This window comes from Neophocaena asiaeorientalis, unplaced genomic scaffold, assembly GCF_003031525.2.
Source record: "Neophocaena asiaeorientalis asiaeorientalis breed wild unplaced genomic scaffold, Neophocaena_asiaeorientalis_V1.1 scaffold63, whole genome shotgun sequence".
Taxonomy (NCBI): Eukaryota; Metazoa; Chordata; class Mammalia; order Artiodactyla; family Phocoenidae; genus Neophocaena; species Neophocaena asiaeorientalis.
In genome coordinates, this window is record NW_020175195.1 from 207,815 (window position 1) to 229,426 (window position 21,612).

General features: G+C 38.5%; 1 protein-coding gene across 1 annotated transcript in view; it reads right to left on the reverse strand.

Moving 5' to 3' along the window:
* Positions 1-21,612, reverse strand: part of CDK14 (cyclin dependent kinase 14) — a 568,043-nt gene that overhangs the window by 111,816 nt on the left and 434,615 nt on the right. The window contains exon 12 of the mRNA XM_024765183.1: positions 4,875-4,923. Coding sequence (XP_024620951.1) covers positions 4,875-4,923 — 49 coding nt within the window. The remainder of the gene's footprint in view (positions 1-4,874; positions 4,924-21,612) is intronic.

Consider the following 21,612-nt stretch of genomic DNA (forward strand, 5'->3'; position numbering starts at 1 on the left):
GTTTCTCTTGTTGGGGAGCACAGGCTCTAGGTGCACAGCTTCAGTAGTTGTGGCACATGGGCTCAGTAGTTGTGGCTCGCGGGCTTAGTCACTGCACGGCATGTGGGATCTTTCCAGACCAGGGCTTGAACCCATGTTCCCTGCATTGGCAGGCAGATTCTCAACCACTGTGCCACCAGGGAAGCCCAAGTCATCTTTAAAATATGTTTTGGAAGTTAATCATCGAATTAGATAAAACATTCAAGGAAAGCTCAAGTAGGCCAAGCTGGAAAACACTTCTAAAGCTCCTAAATTAGGGTTTGTGACCCTGCTGGTACCTTCCAATACATGCAGGCAAACATCATCTTCTCTCTTTTTGCATTTCCATAAGGGTAGCCTCATTATAATGTCTCTGAATTTACTGCACATCTTAAAGTATCGTCTGTTTTTAATTCTTAGGAGCAATCCAGTTGGACTTGCTAACCAGAAGGCTTATAAGCAGAACTAGAGCACTGGGTGGAGGGGGCAGGACAAGTTGGCCTACACCTGTTCAAAGTCTACGGATGTGCTTTGCTTTATCAGCTATGACCTGTGTTTTCCAAATCTGTCTTCTGTGACTTGGTGGTTTATCCTTAGTTCTCTTTTTGCTACTTTCAAACCTCCAAAATTGTTCAGCTGCTAAAAAGTTCCAAAACAAGCAAATGCATTCCTGGAATCCTACCCTTAACTTTGCTGGAGAGCATACACTAAGGCTTCTTCTCCAGCCAAAATAATGAAAGATCTTTTAACTGGCTGAAATACTTGGTTGATTGCACATGCATGCCAATGTCAGACAACTATAAATAGAGAGATCAGGAAGAAGAACAGGGAGAGTCTTTATAACTCCAAGGAAATAAAATGGAATGTTTTGAAGGCCATCAGAAAGAACATGTATTTATAAAATTAAGATTTGTCTCCCTTTAGTCTAAAATCCTCTTCAAGCAGGAGAGAACCCACATGGATCACGCACTTCCAGTAAGAGGAAATAAAAGGACCTTCTTTTCTTTTTGAATATGTATTTATTATTCTCAATCCTATAATTAAGACTTCTTTATATTATCCTTTCGAGTTTAGATATCTGCTGGATCTTCTGATATTTTTCTCCTATCACTTCTTTGCTTCCCCAGAATACTAAAACATCCTTCAAAGGATAAAATTATGCCCATGGTTACTGGTATAAATGAAGTCAGCAGGGAATTGCATGGGGTGTTACTTAGGGCAGACTTGGTCCCAAAATAAACTGGGTCACTTGTTACAGCTGTTCAAAGAGACTTGAGGATTCATTTCTCAAGAAATTTTACTCTCGGGCTTCTCTGATGGCACAGTGGTTAAGAATCAGCCTGCCAATGCAGGGGACACAGGTTCGAGCCCTGGTCTGGGAAGATGCCACATGCCATGGAGCGACTAAGCCCATGCACCACGACTACTGAGCCTGCGCTCTAGAGCCCGCAAGCCACAACTACTGAAGCCCGAGCGCCTAGAGCCCGTGCTCCGCAACAAGAGAAGCCACTGCAATGAGAAGCCCGCGCACCGCAACGGAGAGTAGCCCCCGATCGCCACAACTAGAGAAAGCCCGCACGCAGCAACGAAGACCCAAAGCAGCCAAAAATAAATAAAGTTATTTAAAAAAAAAGAATTTTTACTCTCTTAGGCAGGTTCATATATCCACTAGCTTCAACAGCTGTGTTAATACCTATTTTTAACATTGTTACTTAATTTTGAACAGCAATTTACATGTGTATATTAACCTGCCCATCTTATATTAACCTATCTAAACTGAATTCAAATTAGTCCTTGCAAATTAGTTCCCTTTATTTTGAACCTATTACTGCTGTACAAGAGAATTTACCAATCACTTTGGTTTCATAATTGTGCTGTTGACAAATTAGTTAGCAGTAGGAAGAAAGCTAGCACTTGCTTAATAGTCTTTAAATGCAATTCTTCCGAATCTAGACCCCACTCTGAAGTGAGAGGTGTTGAAATGTCAATGATGGTTACAAGGTCACAAGTCAGTCTGTAGGAAGAATCAATAATATAATTAATGTCTGAATTCTCACTTCTCCCTAAATTGCATTGGGTTAGAACTGGCTGGAGCCTATAGCTTCGCTTTAAGGGTTCAGTACAAAACAGATACTAGAAAGTCATATTTTTATAATATTTTTAGTGATGATTTTATTCCTTAGCTTTTTCTGAAATAAATCCTTAAGGCAATAAAAGAATAAGACTTACGGGGACTTGAAAATAGCATGGTTCTAAACAAGTCATGTTTATAATTTTAAAACCTTACTTCAAGCTCAGCATTTAATATTTTCTCTAAAATATTTTTAAAGAAATCGAAGGGTGGGACTCTCTTAAATGACTTTGAATTAATTCTCGGGTTTTTAAAAAGCATATGTGATGGTAGAAATTAAAAGAAAGATATTAACTACAATTCTATCAATGGATTTAAAAGACTTTACATTAAAATGTAATATTTCCTTCAGTATTTTAGACCTTGTTTTTGGTAGAAAAAATATAAATCCTATGTTCATGGAAAATGCAAATAATAAATATCTCTGAAGTGATATCTTAAAGAGAAACCATGTTCTTATTTTGTGAAAAATCATATTCTGAAGAACTATCTGCCCTCAAAAGTAAAAGCGTATTTACTGAACCTAGCATCTTTTAAGAAAATTCAGAGATTGAACACAACGCACACAGCTTTTAAAATTTCTAAAGCAGCAATACCAGAGGATCACACAGCCTGATTTTTGTCAAAGAAGTTAACTAGTTCTGTTGTGACACGAACAGTACCTCTCACAGAAAGGAAAGCATCAGGTCTTAGGTGGTCAGAATGAAGCAAAGCAACGCAAAGCTTGAATACTACTTCAGTTGTCTTTTTTTTTTTTTTGAAAGACATGAGATAACCTAGTTTCTCCTGATATAGAGTAATGTAAATGGACAAAAGCATCTTCTCTGAGAGGCATCCCACCAGTTACTTCCAATGGTTGAACAAGAAAGGCCATTCGTCTGGGCATATAGATGACAGGTGCTGAATACAAGTTGCGAAAATGAACAGCTGGAGTGGGCCAGGTGTAAATGCTGTTGGGGTCACATCCACAAGGGGACAGTGGATGAACTATCACTCAGCATCGTCTACAGACCTCCCCTCCCCCATCCTGTCTTTTGTAATCTAAGTGGATAAAAATTGCCATTTATTTTTCTGGGTGATTTGGACGTCATTCCAGTCCTGTCCCTCTGAAGGAAGGAAACAACAGGGTTAGCTAAATTGGAGGCTATTCTCCACAAACACCACTCTGCGTGGATTTGCCAGATTTTCCTGTTACTTCAGAGAAAGAGTTAGAGATTCAATGGCTTTGTCAAGAATTGTTTCATAAAGTGGTTAGTGGGACAAAACTTTTTGAGCAATTGTGAGAAAGTGTTTGATAATTTAACCAAGACAGGAACTGTTATATGTATATATTACCTGGTATATGAAAGCACTTAATTAAAATGTGTTACCACTGATCAGTGAAGTTAGGGTGAAGGAGGATAAAAGGGTGAGGAACACATAGAGAATGTTCCCTCCCAGCCGAGGGCGTGCTTCCTGTGGGAGATTCTAGATATTAAGAACTGACCCTTCAAATGGAAAATACGAAGTCTTGTGTTAGACAAAAATAATTATACTGGTGTATTCTTCTTAGTATGAATTTAATCAAAATAAACTGCCAAATCTTTCAAATAATCCATGGAAGATTTTAATGTATTCATTCCATGAGTTCCTCACAGTAAACTATCTGCTGTTATCTACTGACAGCATTGATTAAAGGCATTTTTATTATCAAGAGTTTTTCTTAGGCTTCCCTGGTGGAGCAGTGGTTGAGAGTCCGCCTGCCGATGCAGGGGACACGTGTTTGTGCCCCGGTCCGGGAAGATCCCACATACCGCGGAGCGGCTATGCCTGTTAGCCACGGCACAGCCATGGAGCCTGCGCGTGCGGAGCCTGTGCTCCGCAATGGGAGAGGCCACAACAACGAGAGGACCACGTACAGCCAAAAAAAAAAAAGTTTTTCTTATTTTTTCCATAATTGATGGCATCTAAAATTAAACATGTCATAACAGTAAAAAGAGAGACAATAACACTAAATTCCCCATAGACAAAATTTTGTTATGACAAATTATAGTTTACTTAATCAAAGCAGATCTAGTTACCTTTTCCCTAATATAATGCTTGAAATGTGATACAGTCAAACAGAGTGACTCAATTACTCTACTTCCCAACTTTCAACGATTTACTAGCAGTTTGGCTTGCTATAAAAGACCCCTGAATAACTTGAGACACCCAGATCTTCAGATGTCATCAAATTTAGAAACCAATAAATAAAGCTATTTCAACAAGGTCAGATGAGAGATTAAATAAACAGAGTCCATGTATTCCAAGTGATACGTGTGCTTAGCTTCCCAATAAGCTCAGGGGAAAAATAGGTAAACTAAAAACATTTGAAAGATCAGTTTTATCTAGCTCAAAGGTTGTCACCAACATTATTTAGATTAGAAAGTCAGTTGATATATTGTACTTAAGAAATGCTATTTTGCTGATGCTAAAACATTTCTTGGAATCTAGTTAGAAGAAGAGTGAGCACAGTGAATTTCAGGATTAACAACTCTGGGAACCCAAATTCACAGAGTGTTGGCTCAGGTGGAACATGGGGGCTGGTACACAGTTAGGGCTTAATAACTGTTTAATGGTTAAACGAATGGATGAATAGACAACTGGGTGAACAAATGAAAGAATGTCACGACAAATTTATCAGGAGAGTTTTAAAAATTAAGAGAGAGAAAAAGAGAACGAGTATAAGCTGTATAAAAAAACTTACTTATTCCATGCTTGTCTAAGGTTTTTAGAGCTGTACAGGGTAAAGCGTTCTGAAATAAAAAAGAAAAATGATAAACAATCTTTGTTTCAAAAGTCTATATTGCCAGTATGTTAAAAAAAAAACTTTTAAAAAGCTACTGTTCGATTTAGCCATAGCTATGCTAGACATGCTAGGTACCTTAGATTAAACAAAAGAGTAAAACAGGAAGAGCTAAACATTTTAAACAATGAAGCATTGTTTTCTTTTGTCTAGGGTGATTTGTTTCATAATCTGGTTTCCTAGTAATTATTTCTTAGGATAACTTAAGTTTTAATTGGGTTGAAAAAAGAAATGCAAATTCCAAATATGCAAACTGTAGGTAGATTTACAGAAGAATATTGCCACATTGGTCCAGTGAAACCTGTTGTTTTTTCTATGAAGACATACATCTCTGACCAAACACAGTAGTGCTGGCTCTCCTTGCTTATACTATATGGCATTTACACATACTCAAAGCCAAACCACCAACGTCCTATAGTGTATACTTACATTTACCATTGAACAATCTTTATATTTTTAAAATGAAAACACAACATGTTTGTTTTACCAAGTTAGACAATAAAGTGGCACAGAATATACATTAATAATCTCTTCTCCTGCTCCCCATTTTTCACTCCTGATGATATAGCAATTGTTAATGGCTTGGTATGTCTCTTTCCACATATTTATGTTTATAAATACAAATCTATCCATATATACAAATATATATATAGTATTTTAATTTTTAAATGCATTGTACAATAAACATTCTCTGACATTTTTTAGGCATCTAATAATATATAGTGAATAGTCCTTCAAATAAAATAATATGTAACAATTGTTTTAAATCTGTGTAATATTCCATAGGGTAGAAGTACATAAATTATTGGACCATTCTCCTACTGATGAAAATTTAGGTAGTTTCCAGCCCCTTTTTTTCTTAAAAACAATTTTTCAATAAATAATCCTTGCACATCTATGTCTATATACTGATGCTTTCTTTTCTGTCAAATAGATTCCCCAATATAGAACTGCCTGGCAAATGGTATGCATATTTCACATTTTAATAGCTGCTGATTACTTTTCATTTTCCCACCAGCAATAAAAAAATAATCTCTTTTATATTATGCATCCCTGGGATGCAAGGATGGTTCAATATATGCAAACCAATAAATGTGATACATTATGTTAACAGAATGAAAGATAAAAATCACATGATCATCTCAATAGATGCAGAAAAAATATTTGACAAAATTCAACATCCATTCATGATATAAACCCTCAATATTTCGGGTACAGATGGAACATACCTCAACACAATAAAGTCCATATATGACAAGCCCACAGCTAACACCATACTGGATGGTGAAAGGCAGAACTCTTAGTGGAAAAGACAAGGTGGCTACTGTCACCATTCCTGTTCAACACACTATTGGAAGTCCTAGTCAGAAGAATCAAGCAAGAAATAAACATAAAAACCCCAAACCCCAACCAACCAAACAAACAAAAAAAACCACATCTTAATTGGAAATGAAGAAGTAAAACTGTTGCTGTTTGCAGACGACATGATTTTTTTATATATAGAAGACCTTAATAAAGACTCCACCAAAAACTTGTTAGACCTAATCAACAAATTCAGGGAAGTTGCAGGACATAAATTCAATATACAAAAATCAGTTGCATTTCTATATACTAATAATGATTAATCTGAAAAGGAAATAAACAATCCTATTTACAACAGCATCAAAAAATATAAAACACCTAGGAATAAGTTCAGCGAAGTAGGTAAAAGATCTGTACACTGAAAACTATAAGACATTGATGAAAGAAATTGAAGAAGACACAAGTGGAAAGACAGTCCAAACTCATCACTGGAAGAATTAATACATTGGTAAAATGTTCATACTACCCAAAGGCATCTATAGATTTAACTCAATCCCTATCAAGATTCCAATGGCATTTATTTTTTTACAGAAATAGAAAAAAGCAATCATAAAATTCATATGGAACCACAAAAGACCCTGAATAGCCAAGGCAATATTGAGAAAGAAGAACGAAGTTGGAGGTATTACACTTCCTGATTTCAAACTATATCACAAAGCTATAGTAATATACATACCATGGTACATATATATGCCAGTATGATACTGGCATAAAAACAGACACATAGACTAATGGAACAGAATTGAGAGCCCAGAAATAAACTCATGCATATATATGCATATATATGGTCAACGTTTGACAAGGGAACCAAAATACTCAGTGGAGAAAAGATAGACTCTTTAATAAATGGTGCTGGGAAAATAATGATACTCACATGCAAAAGAATGAAACTGGACCTCTATCACTCACAAAACCTGGAAGAGGATTAAAGACTTACGTAAGACCTGAAACCACAGAAGAAAACCAGGAAAAATCTCTTTGACTTTAGTCTTCATAATGATTTTATGGATACAACACCCAAAACACAGGCAACAAAAGCAAAAATAAATAAGTGGAACTACATCAATCTAAAAAGCTTCTGCACAGCAAAAGAAACAATAAACAGAATGAACAGGCAAGGTACAGAATGGGAGAAAATATTTGCAAATCACATATCTGAAAAATGGCTAATATCTAAAATACAGAAGGGACTCATATAACTCATTAGCAAGAGAACAAATAATCCAATTAAAAAATGGGCAAAGGACCTGAAGAGACATTTTTCCAAGGAAGATATTCACATGGCCAAGTACATGAAAAGGTGCTTGATCTCACTAATCATCAGGGAAATGCAAATCAAAACCACAGTAAGATATCATCTCACACCTGTTAGAATGGCTGTTATTGAAGGGATGAGATAACAAGTGCTTGTGAGAATGAGAAGAAAAGGGAACCCTTGGGCACTGCTGGTAGGAACTTAAACTGGTACAGCCATTATGGAAAAGAGTATGGAGTTTTCTCAAAAAAATTAAAAATAGAATTACCGCATGACCCAGCAATTGGGTACATATCTGAAGGGCACTAAAGAGATTTCTGCACCCCTATGTTCACTGCAGCATTATTTACAATAGCCAAGACATGGAAGCAACCTAAGTGTCCCGTGACGGATGAATGGATAAAGAAGATGTGGCGCACGTACACACCAGAATGTTACTCAGCCATAGAAAGGAAGGAAATTTTGCCACAACATGGATGGACCCTGACGGCATTATGCTAAGAGAAATAAATCAGACAGAGAAAGACAGATACTGTATGGTCTCTCTTCTAGGTGGAATCTAAAGAATACGTAAACTCATAGAAGCAGAGAACAGGCAACAGAAGTGGTTGCCAGAGGTGGGGCATAGGGTTGGAGGTGGGGCAATAGGTGAAAGTAGTCAAAGGGTACAAACTCCCAGTTATAAGATGAATAAGTTCTGGGGATGTAATGTAAAGCATGGTGACTATAGTTAACAATACTGCACTGAATATTTGCAAGTTGCCAAGAGAGTAGATTTTAAAAGTTCTCACTCAAAAAAAAAAAATTGAAACAATGTGAACTAATGGATGTGTTAACTAAACTTATCGTGGCAATCATTTTGTAATATATACACATATAAAATCACTGTGCTGTACAACTTAGACTTACACAGTGCTTTATGTCAATTATAACTCAATAAAGCTGAGGGACAAGACAGTGTTCTAGCAAAATAAAACACGGAGGTATGATGTTGAGTGACTAGTGTGAGAGGGACACTTCAGGTTGGGTGATGAAGGAAAATGAGTTGCAAATAAAAGTCAACCAACACAATAAACAAAGTTCCTGCTGGAAATCTGGTTGGAGTTTCATTAAAATGTATATTTATCTGAAAAGGCTGATATAAAATCTTTGTACATAACAATATGTTGTGTCTTTCCATTTAGAAAGGATTTGTGTGTACATCCTCCAGTAAAATTAAATGATCTCCTTTTCATATTGATCTCATTTCTTCTTAATCATTTAATACTTAATAGGCTTAATTCTTCTTAGTATTAGTTGGTGCCTTTTGTTAGCGTTGTCTGCTTTGAATTATAAGCTTTTAAAGAAAAGAAAGTGATTTATATTGCTTTTGTTATGGTATGTTTCACGTATAAGAATACCATTAGATAAAAAGAACAAAAAGAAATTTAAGAACACACTCAGCTTCCTATCTCTAAGTACAAAGTTTATTCAAAAGAAATCTGTGCAATGATTCATTCATTCAACTATTTACTGAGCAACTACTGTGAGCCAGGTACACCTCTTGGAGCTGAAGATACAGAGAAAGAACCAAACAGAAGACCTTCCTGCCTGTAGGGAGCTCTCATTCCAGTAGGGCATGTGCAGGGCTGGAGTGAGCCTGGAGGATGGGATGTCTGGAGCAGACAAGACAGCCCAGGAGAGATGGGCAGAAGACCAGCTCACACAGACTTTGTGGCCTTTAGGATATGATACAGAATTTTTTTTTTTAAGGATCACTCTGGCTTCTGTTTGGAGAGTATACTACCAGGGGAAATAGTGTACATTAGCTGAAGAGCAGGCCTGATTACAAATATCCATTGTTCTACAGCTACAGGCAAAAGTGCTCACCAACAATTATGTATTTATTTGTTTCAAAAGAGTGCCTAACATCTGAATTTATTCTCTACTAGATTGCATTATATAAGACCCAACATAATTCAGCCAGTTGGTGTAGAACAGAAATGTAAAGGCATATTCTAGGTTTGAGAATTAACTGACAAAGAAAGGAGAAATGGGAAGAATAGTTTTTTATAGAGGTTTAAGAAATTATTTTTATCTAAAAGTCAGGTATAAAAAGCAAGATATATTTTAAAAATAATTACATCAAATGTCCTTGTAAAACAAATTTGATCTCCTTAACTTTGTACTCCCCACAAAGCAATTTTAATAATTTGCTATGATTTCAGGAAAGAACAAGAATTCCATTACAGATAAAATTAATACAATCTTGGATTTACAAGTAAATTATTATTCTTAGCAATTAATGACTGCACATAAATATGAGTTCTAAGAATTGCCTCTATTTAGAGCTTGACAGGATATGCTAATAGAAAATTATTTTTTTCAGAAATACAATATGTCAGTTTTAGCTACGCATAAAAGAGCCAAAATTGATAGAGAAACATGCCATATGAAAATAGAAAAAATAAGGAAGAACAAAGTCTTCCTACCTTTACCTTCTGTCACTACTCACATAAACTCTTAATTCTTTTAGCAGATGTCACCTGGGCACCTGCTAGTATGCCAGGCACTGCACTGGGCGATGGGCACACAAAAATGAGGACGTCCCGGTTACAGTTCAGTGGCCCAGAAATGTAAATACAGAATTACCAACACGGGGTGAAAATGCTACAATGTGGATATGGACGCAGTCCCCTGGAAGCACAGAGGCAGAGCCACTAACCCCATCTGTTTTCTTTTCCAAATGAAGACAGGATAAACTCAAATATCTGAAGCTAGCTCCAGTAACACACAGGACCTGATCTCTTGTATACAACATCTTTCAGATCTTAACTGTCAAAGTACACAATTTCAAATGGAGCCATTTCTAACATTTTCTGCAATGAGCATGCGTAACGTTTATAATTAGATTTTTTAAATTCTATTTTTAAAAAGATTTCCATCATGAGTAAAAGCAATGTTCCATTAGAATGTAAGCAACCTAATTTCACTAGGTAAGTTTTGGAAACAAAAAGGTGCTTAAATTAGTGCCCCAAAACAGTAACAGGTGTATTTAATAAAATAGTCAACTGCTTATGAATAATTTTAACAGATTATTCGAGTATTTGATTAGGAGTGTTTTATACTCTTCTCCTCCAGTTAGGTTTATTCTGTCACTATTTTAATTTCAGCTTTCTCTTTCCAATTATGTTTAAACTAGAAGTTTAGAATGCCGTGATTTAAAGCAGAGACTAACTCACAGCATAACTGAGAAGTGCAATTAATTTAAACCTGCAGGCTGATTTTCACCTTCTCCTCTTATTGCAGGGACACTGCAGAGGATGGTCGCACACAGTGGGCGGCCAGGGAGAGGAGCTGGTAGAGAAGAAGAAATCACTAACTCTGTAACATGGTGGGGTAGGGAACAGAGGCTGGAAGGGTTGTGCTCAAACTGCCATGCTTATACACAGCAATTCGTTGAGATTCCACAGGAAAACACTGGAGAACAATGCTATATATTCTAAAGTTTCCTAGCTTAAAAGAGCTAAACCTGAAATGGCTTGAGGCAGTGTGAAAACAGATAAAACCTAAATTGGAATTTACTCATTTGCTTATATATATGTACTGTATACTCTAGGAAAGTAATTTTAATTTTTAATACCCTTATCCCCTTCTCACCAATGTTTTTTGGATCTTATAAGATACTGCTGTGTTTCTAACGTCAATAACAAGGAAACATATGAGTAAGTAGTCAAATCAAGCAATCAATTAAAACCCCCAAGTACTGGATTGGCCAAAAAGTTCGTTCGGGTTTTTCTGTAACATCTTACGGAAAAAAAACAAACGAACTTTTTGCCTAACCCAATATGTTCAAAGGACTTGAAAGGCTAAAGCAGGATTTGTAAGAACACTTTTCTTTCTTTTTTTAGGGGGGAGGGGTGCATGGAAAGGAGGGGTGGCAATAGAGACAAGATCTTTAAAAGTCTCAAACTTGTAAAGCAACTATACTCTAATAAAATTTTTTTTAAAGTCTCAAACTTTAGTACACCTTTTACAAATGGATTTAATAGCATCTGATTTTTAAATAATATCATGGAATAACTATAAGTCAATACAAAAATGAGTAATGTCCAGGGACTTCCCTGGTGGTGCAGTGGTTAAGAATCCGCCTGCCAATGCAGGGGACATGGGTTCCAGCCCTGGTCTGGGAAGATCCCACATGCGGTGGAGCAACTAAGCCCGTGAGCCACAACTACTGAGCCTGAGTGCCTCAGCTACTGAAGCCCATGCGCGTAGAGCTTCTCTTGTGCTTTGCAACAAGAAAAGCCACCACAGTGAGAAGCGTGTGCACTGCAGCGAAGAGTAGCCCCGGCTTGCCACAACTAGAGAAAGCCCACACACAGCAACGAAGACCCAACACAGCCAAAAAATAAATTAAAAAAAAGAGTAATGTCCAAAATGCCACAGTAAATGTTTATTTTATAATGAACACCTCTAAACTATATATTCAACTACTCACCATGTAAATTCTTTAGGATTATTTTGCATTTTAACAAATGCATTTACTCTTTTCTCCTGAGTTTGTAAGAAAGTAGTAATGACTTAAGTCAAGAGCTGCGACCAGACTATCATCTGGTGGAGGTGTTGAACCTGAAGCCTTTCTCAGGATTGCTTCAGTGGAGGGAAAAGAGTCCGGTCCTTTATGAGGATGAACAATAAACACAGTCACGAATCACTCTGGTGATGCTTCCAACAATCACTTTAGTTACTTGTTTATGTAACAGATCATAGCCTTGAATCTTTTAAGGTTAGAAGACATGAGTATTCATTCATTCTCTCACTCATTCTACAAATATTTCTTGTGTGCCTGTTTGCCAGGCACTGTGGACCCTGCAGTGCACAAAACGTACAAGGTCATCTGTAGCCTACAATGAATCATGGGATCCAATACTAAGGGGCCAGCAATGGAAGAAAATCTATTTACAAGTATTCACAAGAATTTTTATGCAAATGTGACTTTCTTATGGTTATAAGGAAAACCAAGCCAGCAGTCAACATTTCAGCTGATATTCTGACCAAGACATAGAAAAGCTGGATTTAAACCATCTATGGTCCTCAGACCAGAAGTAAAACAGAATTCATGCACAGTAGACGACAGTTTATCCCAAACAGAGAGGGCTAGACTTGTTCCAAAATATGGGGATTTTAGATATGTCAATTCCAAAAAAGCATAGTGATCCAAACAGGCATTTTAGAAATAAGATGTATGTCTGCACAACTGTAATTCACAGCTTTAAAACTCTTGCTGTCCCTCATATATATAACGGCTGTGATTTCACACAGCTCCAGCGTTACCAGTGAGAGGCTCTGACGTGACATGCTAACGAAGAACAGAATCTCACTGCCCTGTTGCCGTCACCCAGAGGGGTTTCCTTAAAATGCTGAGTAGCCATCTTCAGTCCTGAAAATAGGAGACTGCAGCATCCTGCCCTGCCCTGGCTGCAGCAAATCATCCTTCGATTACCAACGGTGTGTGTTTTAAAATGAGCAATCTCTGAGCAACTTCTAGAAACAAACGTCTACTCTGTACGTTAAACATTCTTACTTCCTATGGCATTTGGTTTTTCCAACAGACATACAAATGGGTTTGTGAGTGCATATTCCCAGCTGAGGTCTTCAAACCAACCACACCTTTCTCAACCTAAAAGTCATGGAACACTTCTCTTTCGGTAAGATGTTTTTCTTTAGAGAAGTAAAGTTTAATCAGTTAGGCATTTATCACAGTCTAAAGTGTACTATTCACGAGACTGAATCTTTACAGCTCCCGGAAAAGAAAGGAGAAGAAAGATTTTGTGTCTCACTCTCCATGCATCCCGACCCATCCCTCCATCCAAACTCTCCACAGGGAGAAAGAGATCAGGAAGACAGCACTCAGCACCTTCTAGGGGAAATGTGAGCAATCAGGTAGTCTGACCACTTCATTCTACAAATGACTAAGCTAAGGTTAGAAAGGTTTATCACTATTTATCTATTCCCAGTTTATCTATTCCCGGTTTATCACTTGTTACCAAAAAGCTGGGTTACCCAAGCTCTTTGGTAACAGTTCTTTCAGTACCTTGAAAATGATCTGTGTCTTCATTTATTCTGATTTCCACTCATAGGTTGAAATTCTAATTCTTTTCTTAGATATGATTGTAACCAAATCACACAAATTGGACACTATACAAGGATTTAATCCTCTTGGGGTGGGAGGGAGCATAATTACTGAAGAAGTCTTTGTTTGGTGACTGGCATTCTATATCAACTTTGGCGCGATGAGGTGTGGATAACTCCCAAACTGAATTTTTCAAAATTGCAAGAGTAGAAGTAATGAAACCAGTATACCTAAGGATTTTTTTGTTTTTGCTTTTGTTTTCAATAAAGCTGCAATCAGAAGAACTTCATTTCTCTTTGAAAATTTAATCTCACTACATTTTCTCTGGCGTTTTCTGGACAGCTAGTCTCCATCATTTGTGATGCCCTCTAGTGAAAATAAATGGGAAATTCTTCAAGCAGATACAGAGAAAGTCAGTACAGATAGTCCCTGCTTTGCACTGAAATGAATTTCTACAATTTATAAAGATATCTCCCCCATAGGTCTGCCCACTGGGGAAGAGCTGAATTATTATTTTTCATCATGATTTTTGGCCATTTAAAATTTTTATTTTATAGCGTTGGCTATATGTATGACTTTTTGCATATCAAATCCTTGGTCGGTTATGGACCTGTTGGGAAAAACCTATGCCCCATGTCTATGGCATCACTGTTAACTGGTGTGAGAATAATTTCCCCTGAGCCAGGACTTGCTATTACAGACCCTTCTCAGCCCAGAGCTGTGGGCAGAAACTACCAACCAAGAGGAGTTCACACTTGAGATGAAGCCCCTTACCATCTCTGAAATAGGTCTGTGACTTTTTGTAGACAGTAGGTCCCTTTGCAAACAAAACATCAATTTCCTCCCCCACTCAAAAACCCTCCATTGATTCCTTTCGCACTTCAGATAAAATCCTAGCTCTTCACCTTGACTTTCAGTGACCCACCCCTGCTGCTCTGTCCGTGGTCAGCTTCTCCAGCCACACTGATTTGTAATTTGTCTACTATTTGTCTCCCCCCTCTAGCACGGAAGCCCCATAAGCAACGGGTTTATCTGCTTTGTTCACGACTGTGTCTTCAGCATCTACAATGCTGCCTGCCACCTAGCGAGTACTTATTAAGAATCTGAGCTCATGAGAGTATCTGGCGCATGGTTCCTGCTGCTTGAAACGTGGCCACTCAACTCCAGCATTTTCTCCCCTGCTCTCAGCCAGCAGTGACCCCCAGCATGATTGCCACAATCAGAAAGTATGAAAGTCTAGACAGCCTGACCTTCTTGTCACGCTTAACGTTGTTTTAACTTCCTCTGCTCTATAAAGTTCACTTATTATAAATTTACTAATTAACTGGCTTTTTCACTATGTGACTGGAGTGGCATTTACTGGTAGGATGAAGAATGGCAGAGTTGAAGAAGGTGGTGGTTGATGTTTGGGGGAGAGAGCTCTAAATGTCCTGAGCCTTGGGACAGGCAGACCCATAAGGTTTTTAGCAATAAAATCTGAGATAAGGGCCATATATTTGCAGATTAATTTTTCAAGTCGATTTTTATAACCATCACATAGTTACACCCTTGTACATTCAGATGTTACCCATGACCGTTACATTTGCTATCAATCGCTCAAAAAAAAAAAAAAAAAAAAGACATATAAAAAGATTCTTGAGGTAAAGCATAAAGTGGGAAAGAAAACACCGGGCAGAGGACACAGTATAAATGGTACAAAATATTACTTTGTATGTTACATGCCCCTAACAGTTTAAAAGCACTTTTATACCAATTACACAGCCAGCTCAAATCTTCTTAAAAATAGGTAAAGTATAAGTATGTAAAAAGTAATGAAGAGGATGTAAAAATGGATTCTCTCATTTAACATCCACAGGAGTTCCATGAGCTGGAGGGAGCAGACAGGATGCTCTGGAAGAGGAAGGAAGATGGCCCTGCATGTCCACAGGTGTCTCCTGACAGCAGGCGTGGTCTGTGCAGGGCAACATCATGGCACGAAACCACCCTCCTCTCAACCGCCCTGCACTGAACATCCCACCAAACAATTTCTACTGCTTCCGCAGTTTTTCCATCACCTTCTAACAGACTAGGGGAAGTCCAGAGTGTGAACAAAGGCTACAGGTTCAGATCTCCTCTGGTGTGCAAATCATGGAACTGGGCAATTCCCATAATATGTACCAAGGACTGTACATTTAAAACTAAACACCCACAGACGGTGTTTGGAGTGGACAATTTACTGGAAGCACAGTTTCAAAGAAGATACCCATATTTAGCAGGTGGAGGGTGGGTTCTGGTACCTACAAGAAGATATATAGAGATCTTTTCCAAGATGCCACCAGGCAGGGCTGAGAAGAGGCTGACAATTCTCCCTCATCATACTCCTATGTTTGCAGACGGGGAAGCTCTCTTAAAGAGACTGGCAGGCATCCGTAAGAATGGCAGGCATCCGTAAGAGTGGCAGGCATCCGTAAGAATAGCAGGCCAGGGACTGCAGGCCTGGGTTTGCGTTTGGGCTCCGCTACATACTGCAGATGTGGCCTTGGACAAGCCACACAATCTCTCCAAGCCTCAGTCTCCCAGTTTCCTTGTCCGTAAATTGGGAGAACAGTATTAGGACAATAACATTATAATAACTCAAGAGTTATTCTAAATACCAACTGAGATAATATGTTGAAATGCTTTGTAAATAATAAAATACAACATAAAACGTAAGGTGTTATCATCATGGTATTCTGTTTCTTTTTAATTAAAAAAATTTTTTTTTAAATTTTTTTGGCTGCGTTGGGTCTTTGTTGCTGTGCGTGGACTTTCTCTAGCTGCGGCAAGCGGGGGCTACTCTTAGTTGTGGTGTGTGGGCTTCTCATTGCGGTGGCTTCTCTTGTTGTGGAGCATGGGCTCTAGGGCACGTGGGCTTCGGCAGTTGTGGCACACGGGTTCAGTAGTTGTGACTCGTGGGTTCAGTAGTTGTGGCTCACGGGCCCTAGAGCGCAGGATCAGTAGTTGTGGCGCATGGGCTTAGTTGCTCTGCAGCATGTGAGATCTTCCTGGACCAGGGCTCGAGCCCGTGTCCCCTGCATTGTCAGGTGGATTCTTAACCACTGTGCCACCAGGGAAGTCCCATCATGGTATTCTGAAAAAATTTACATCTTCCCTCTGGAATTAAGAAGTCTGAATCTACTTAGTTTGGGGGCCTCAGTTAGGCCTGTGAATAGCTGGAATTGAGGAGAAGTTTTTCACCTCATTACAGAGTCTGAGTACAACTAAGTCCATACTTATATGTTGCCTTCAAGATCAGTGTGTCTGTGAGCTTAGTTTGGGGCACAGAATGTTTAAAATACTCCCTTTTTGCAATTTGCCTCCAACGGCAAATTCGTTGCAAGAAATTCTGACTTTAACAAACTTTCCTTAATCAAACTGCTTTTTGGATTAGATAACTTTCTCTTCAGAATAATATCATCACTTTAGAAATACTCTGTTCCCTTGCTTGATTTGGGAAAAATAGAATTATTTCAGTCTAAATTTCATTACTTTTAATTGCTTCCTGTCTAGCAACATTTTTCTCTCCCTGAATTTTACAGTGCCTTCCTTTTCTGAACTCCTGAATAACAACTGGTCATTAAATAGTTGTTCAATGCCCCTTTTGTTGGAAGCATTTAAGAGATGAAAAAAGCTTCATACATGGACTCCACATGTTATTTCGGGGCCAAAGTATTTCATACAAAGTGATGTTTATGGGTCCATGTTTTACTAAGTACAGAACTCAGATCCTTCCTACTTTTTTGCTACTTTCTTGATAGACTAATTGTCAGTAAACTGTTCATTAGAAGAAGGTCAACGAGAAATTGTAATACAGATGCAGTAGCATGATCATCCGTGATTCATGCTGCAAAAAAAGGGCACTGAACTGAAACCAGGGAGACCTCCTGGGATCTACTTTCATCTCTGACACTGACTTTGGGGAAGTCCTTTAACATCTCTGACCTCAGGTTCCTAGCCTTACAAAGGACTGAGCAGGGCTATATGCCCTCTGGAACTTCTTCCGGCTCTAATGTTCAATTTGCTTAAATAGTTACCGCACAACCAAAACACCGCTCTTACTCCCAGCTCAAGCAGCCCAATGGTTTTCCTTGACAGTAGGAAACTGCAAAATCTTCTCAGAATTCTCAGTCCCTCACCCTGATTCTACTAGTCTGGAGAACCTCAAATGCCTACCTATATTCTGCCCTGATCTGGGGCGACCACAATTCTACAAATCCCAAACAACCCCTCCAATACATACCCAAGATGTGTTTTTAAAAAATATTAATGCTAAGAAGTCTGTCTTATAACAAAGAATTTCAAGCACCACTTCATGAGCCATGTGGCCTCTGTTGACATAAAGTAGCCGAGGGCAAAGCAGGCAGGGCAAAGTGGTCCTGGGAGTCACACAGGGAAGGCTCTTCCCATCCCAGAAGGAAATGGAGCAGAGGGCATTACGCAAAAGCATCCCAGTAGTGAGTCATTATGAAACAAGTGAAAGGGAAAATGTAGTAATTTTGCAGTAGACTCTTACTTTTTGATAGAGAATGGGGTTTGGCCTGTGATGAATCTCATCGAAGGTGACAGAACTACTGAAGTGCTAAGAATACCACGGTGTCACCTTTCACCTCCGAGGCTGGCCCACAGCAAGCATCCTGAGGATAGTGATAGGAGGAGACACTCTAGTATGAGAGGTGGGGAGAAGGGGGAAAGAGGGGGAAGGAAGGACAGAGAGGGACTAGAGAGGGGGGGAGGGAGAGAGCGAGAGACCCCTAATTTTGAGACCATAAACCACAGAACCTGAGGGTGAGGAAAAAGAAGTGAGAAGGCAATCAGGTTCAAAGAAGACACAGACCCATTTCCCACTTCTTTTGAGAGAAATTTAAATAGAAGTAAATGATGGGGAAGTGGCAGCTCCCAAGGTTAGATTTCTTATTATATGTAACACACACATGTGTGTGTACGTGCGCATGTGTGTGTTACACATATATTTATTTATTTTATGCAGCTGTGGCCTGTCCCAGCTGCCTGGTTGCTATGGGAATAAGCTGAAGTTAAGGAATTTTGTGTTAGCATAAATATAAGTGCAGAAGAGGACACATACAGGCTAAATTCTAAAGAATCAATCCCAGTTGTTATCTAGTTGTTCTTTTAAAATCTTAACAATTGTTCTAAGCCAACACAGAATTTTTTTCTCTTGAGGCAAAACAAGTTAAACAAGACTAGTAAGATATGAGAGTGAGGATTACTTTCAAAATTCCTTAAAAATTAGAAAGAGTCATTTTTAAAATTCCAGAGAAGCAAAACCTGTTTATAGAAAAATGATACTTTCTCTAATATATAAAGAACCCCTAGAAATTAGTAAGAATATGACAAATGACACGTAACTCTACTGTAAATTGGCAAAAGATATTAGTTGCTCACAGAAAAGGAAATACAAGTGATCCTGAAACATATGAAAAGATGCTCAGCCTCGTCATAAAAGAAGCATGTAAACTAAAATTATATTAAGATTTTTTTTGTCACCTAACAGGCAAAATTGAAAAGCTTGGAGTGGAGAAGAAGCGTGGAGTGGAGAAGAAGCGTTCTCATGTATTGCTGGTAACAGAGCCAACTGGTACCATCCTTTTGGACAACAATTTGACAGAAGTGTTCAAAAGTATAATTGTATACAGTTGACCCCTGAACAACACAGGAGGTAGGGGCGTTGACTCTTCTGCAGTCGAAAATCTGCCTATGATTTATAGTCTGTACTTGGTATCTGTGGTTCCACATCCCTGATTCAATCAACCGCCATGGAGTACTGTAGTGGGTATTAATGAAAAAAGTCCACGTATGATGGATCCATACAGCTCAACCCGTGCTGTTCAAGGGTCACTGTATACTTATTAATTCTTCAACCCTACTTCTGGTAATTTATCCTTCAGATATACTTGTACAGATGTGATGCGCATATTCATGTGTGTGTATACGGGTTATAATATTTATAATGGCAAAAACACTGGAAACAACCCAAATGTCCATAAGTAGGGACAGGTTAAATCCATACAATGTAAAACAATGTGGCTGCAGGAAAAGAGGGAAGCCACACTGGCCTCCTCTATACAGTGACATGAGAGGACCTACAGGATGCATTAATGAGAAAAGCAAGACCCCAAATTGTTTTTAATATGGGAAATATGAAAATATATATTCATAATTTCTTACATTTACACAGAGGAAAGAAACATAAGAGAAACTAATAAGTGGGGGCCTGTGGTTGGGGCAATTGTTCTGGGGAAGTAGGCAGGTGGCAGACAGGGTGGGGAGGCTTTGTACTGTGCTCCTTTTTTATACGGTTTGATATTCTGAATTGCTTAAATTTATTATCTATTCAAAAACTGGACAAAGTATAATTTTTCCCATCACACTCCTTGGTGTTTACCCAAAAGAGTTGAAACCCAGTGCCAGTGATGTTTAGAGCATTTTTATCCATAAATGCCCAAACTTGGAACAATCAAGATGTCCTTCAGTACGTGAATGGATACATAAACAGCGGCGCATCCAGACAATGGAATATTATTCAGTGGTAAAAAGAAATGAGCTATCAAGCCATGAAAAGACCTGGAGGAACCTTAAATGCATATTAGTAAATGAAGGAAGCCAATCTGAAAAGGCAACATCCTTTTCAGATGATTCCAATTATATGACTTTCTGGAAAAGGCAAAACTATGGAGACAGTAAAAAGATTAGTGGTTGCCAGGGCTTAGGGAAGAGGGAGGGATAAACAGGCAGAACACAGAGGACTTTTAGGGCAGTGATGCTACTCTGTGTGATACTGTAATGGTGGATAAATGTCATTATACTTTGTACAGACCGTAGAATGTGCAACACCAAGAACGAATCCTAACGTAAACTATGGACTTTGGGTGATAATGATGTGTCAGCTTAAGTTCATCAAACTGTAACGAATGTACCACTCTGGTGGCGGATGTTGATAACGGGGGAGGCTGCACATGTGTCAGGGCAGGGGATGTATGGGAAATCTCTGCACCTTCTGCTCAGTTTTGCTATGAACCTAAAACTGCTCTTAAAAAATGAAGTCTATCAAGCAAAGCAAAAAAAGTATGTCCTCATGGCTCAGACTTTCTTCTTTTCCCTCAGACTTTCTAAGGCACTCTTTGGGGGTAGAATAAGGAGGTGGAAAGTGGGGTGGGACAGGTGGACCCTGGCACTAATATTTTCTCCTCTGGGAACGTGTATCTTCTTCCCCAGCACTCCCCTGATGGGTCTGCTTAAGTGCTGCATGAAAAGGCTCGTAGATTTGCTCCCTTTGCCTCAGTCTATTATCCTGCCTCTCCTTGACTCCTCTCAGGGCAACTCAGGAAGCGTTTATCACATCTACTCTCATCCACAAGCACCAAGCACTGCCTGGAGTATCTTTTTTGCTAGTCAGCACCCATGCCTTACATTCATCTAAACACGTTATTCTTTTGGACCCCCATTACCGTTTATATATTATGTGTCTGTGGTTGCACTTGTACATAATATTAATACCTTTTATAGATATATATATATACACACCCTAATTTATATATGCCTACCAGAAGAGTCACATAATGTGTTTTAAACATTCAATAAAATTCAGAGCAGCAGACAGTCATTCAACCAAAATACATACTAGTCACAGTCTCTGATCTCATGAAGTTCCCAATCTGTTAGTTCAATTTGCATTACATCATAGTACTTTCCAGACACATTTAAAAATGCTTTTGTGTGTTGCTTATTAAGATAAACTCTATTCACACCAAAATAAACCAAATACTCCATGTTTTCTCCTCTAGAAACTTGGTGGGCCAAATGACTATCTTAATTGTTCCTTTCTGCATCAACTTTATTCATTTACACCCTTTTCATATTCTCCTCTGCTT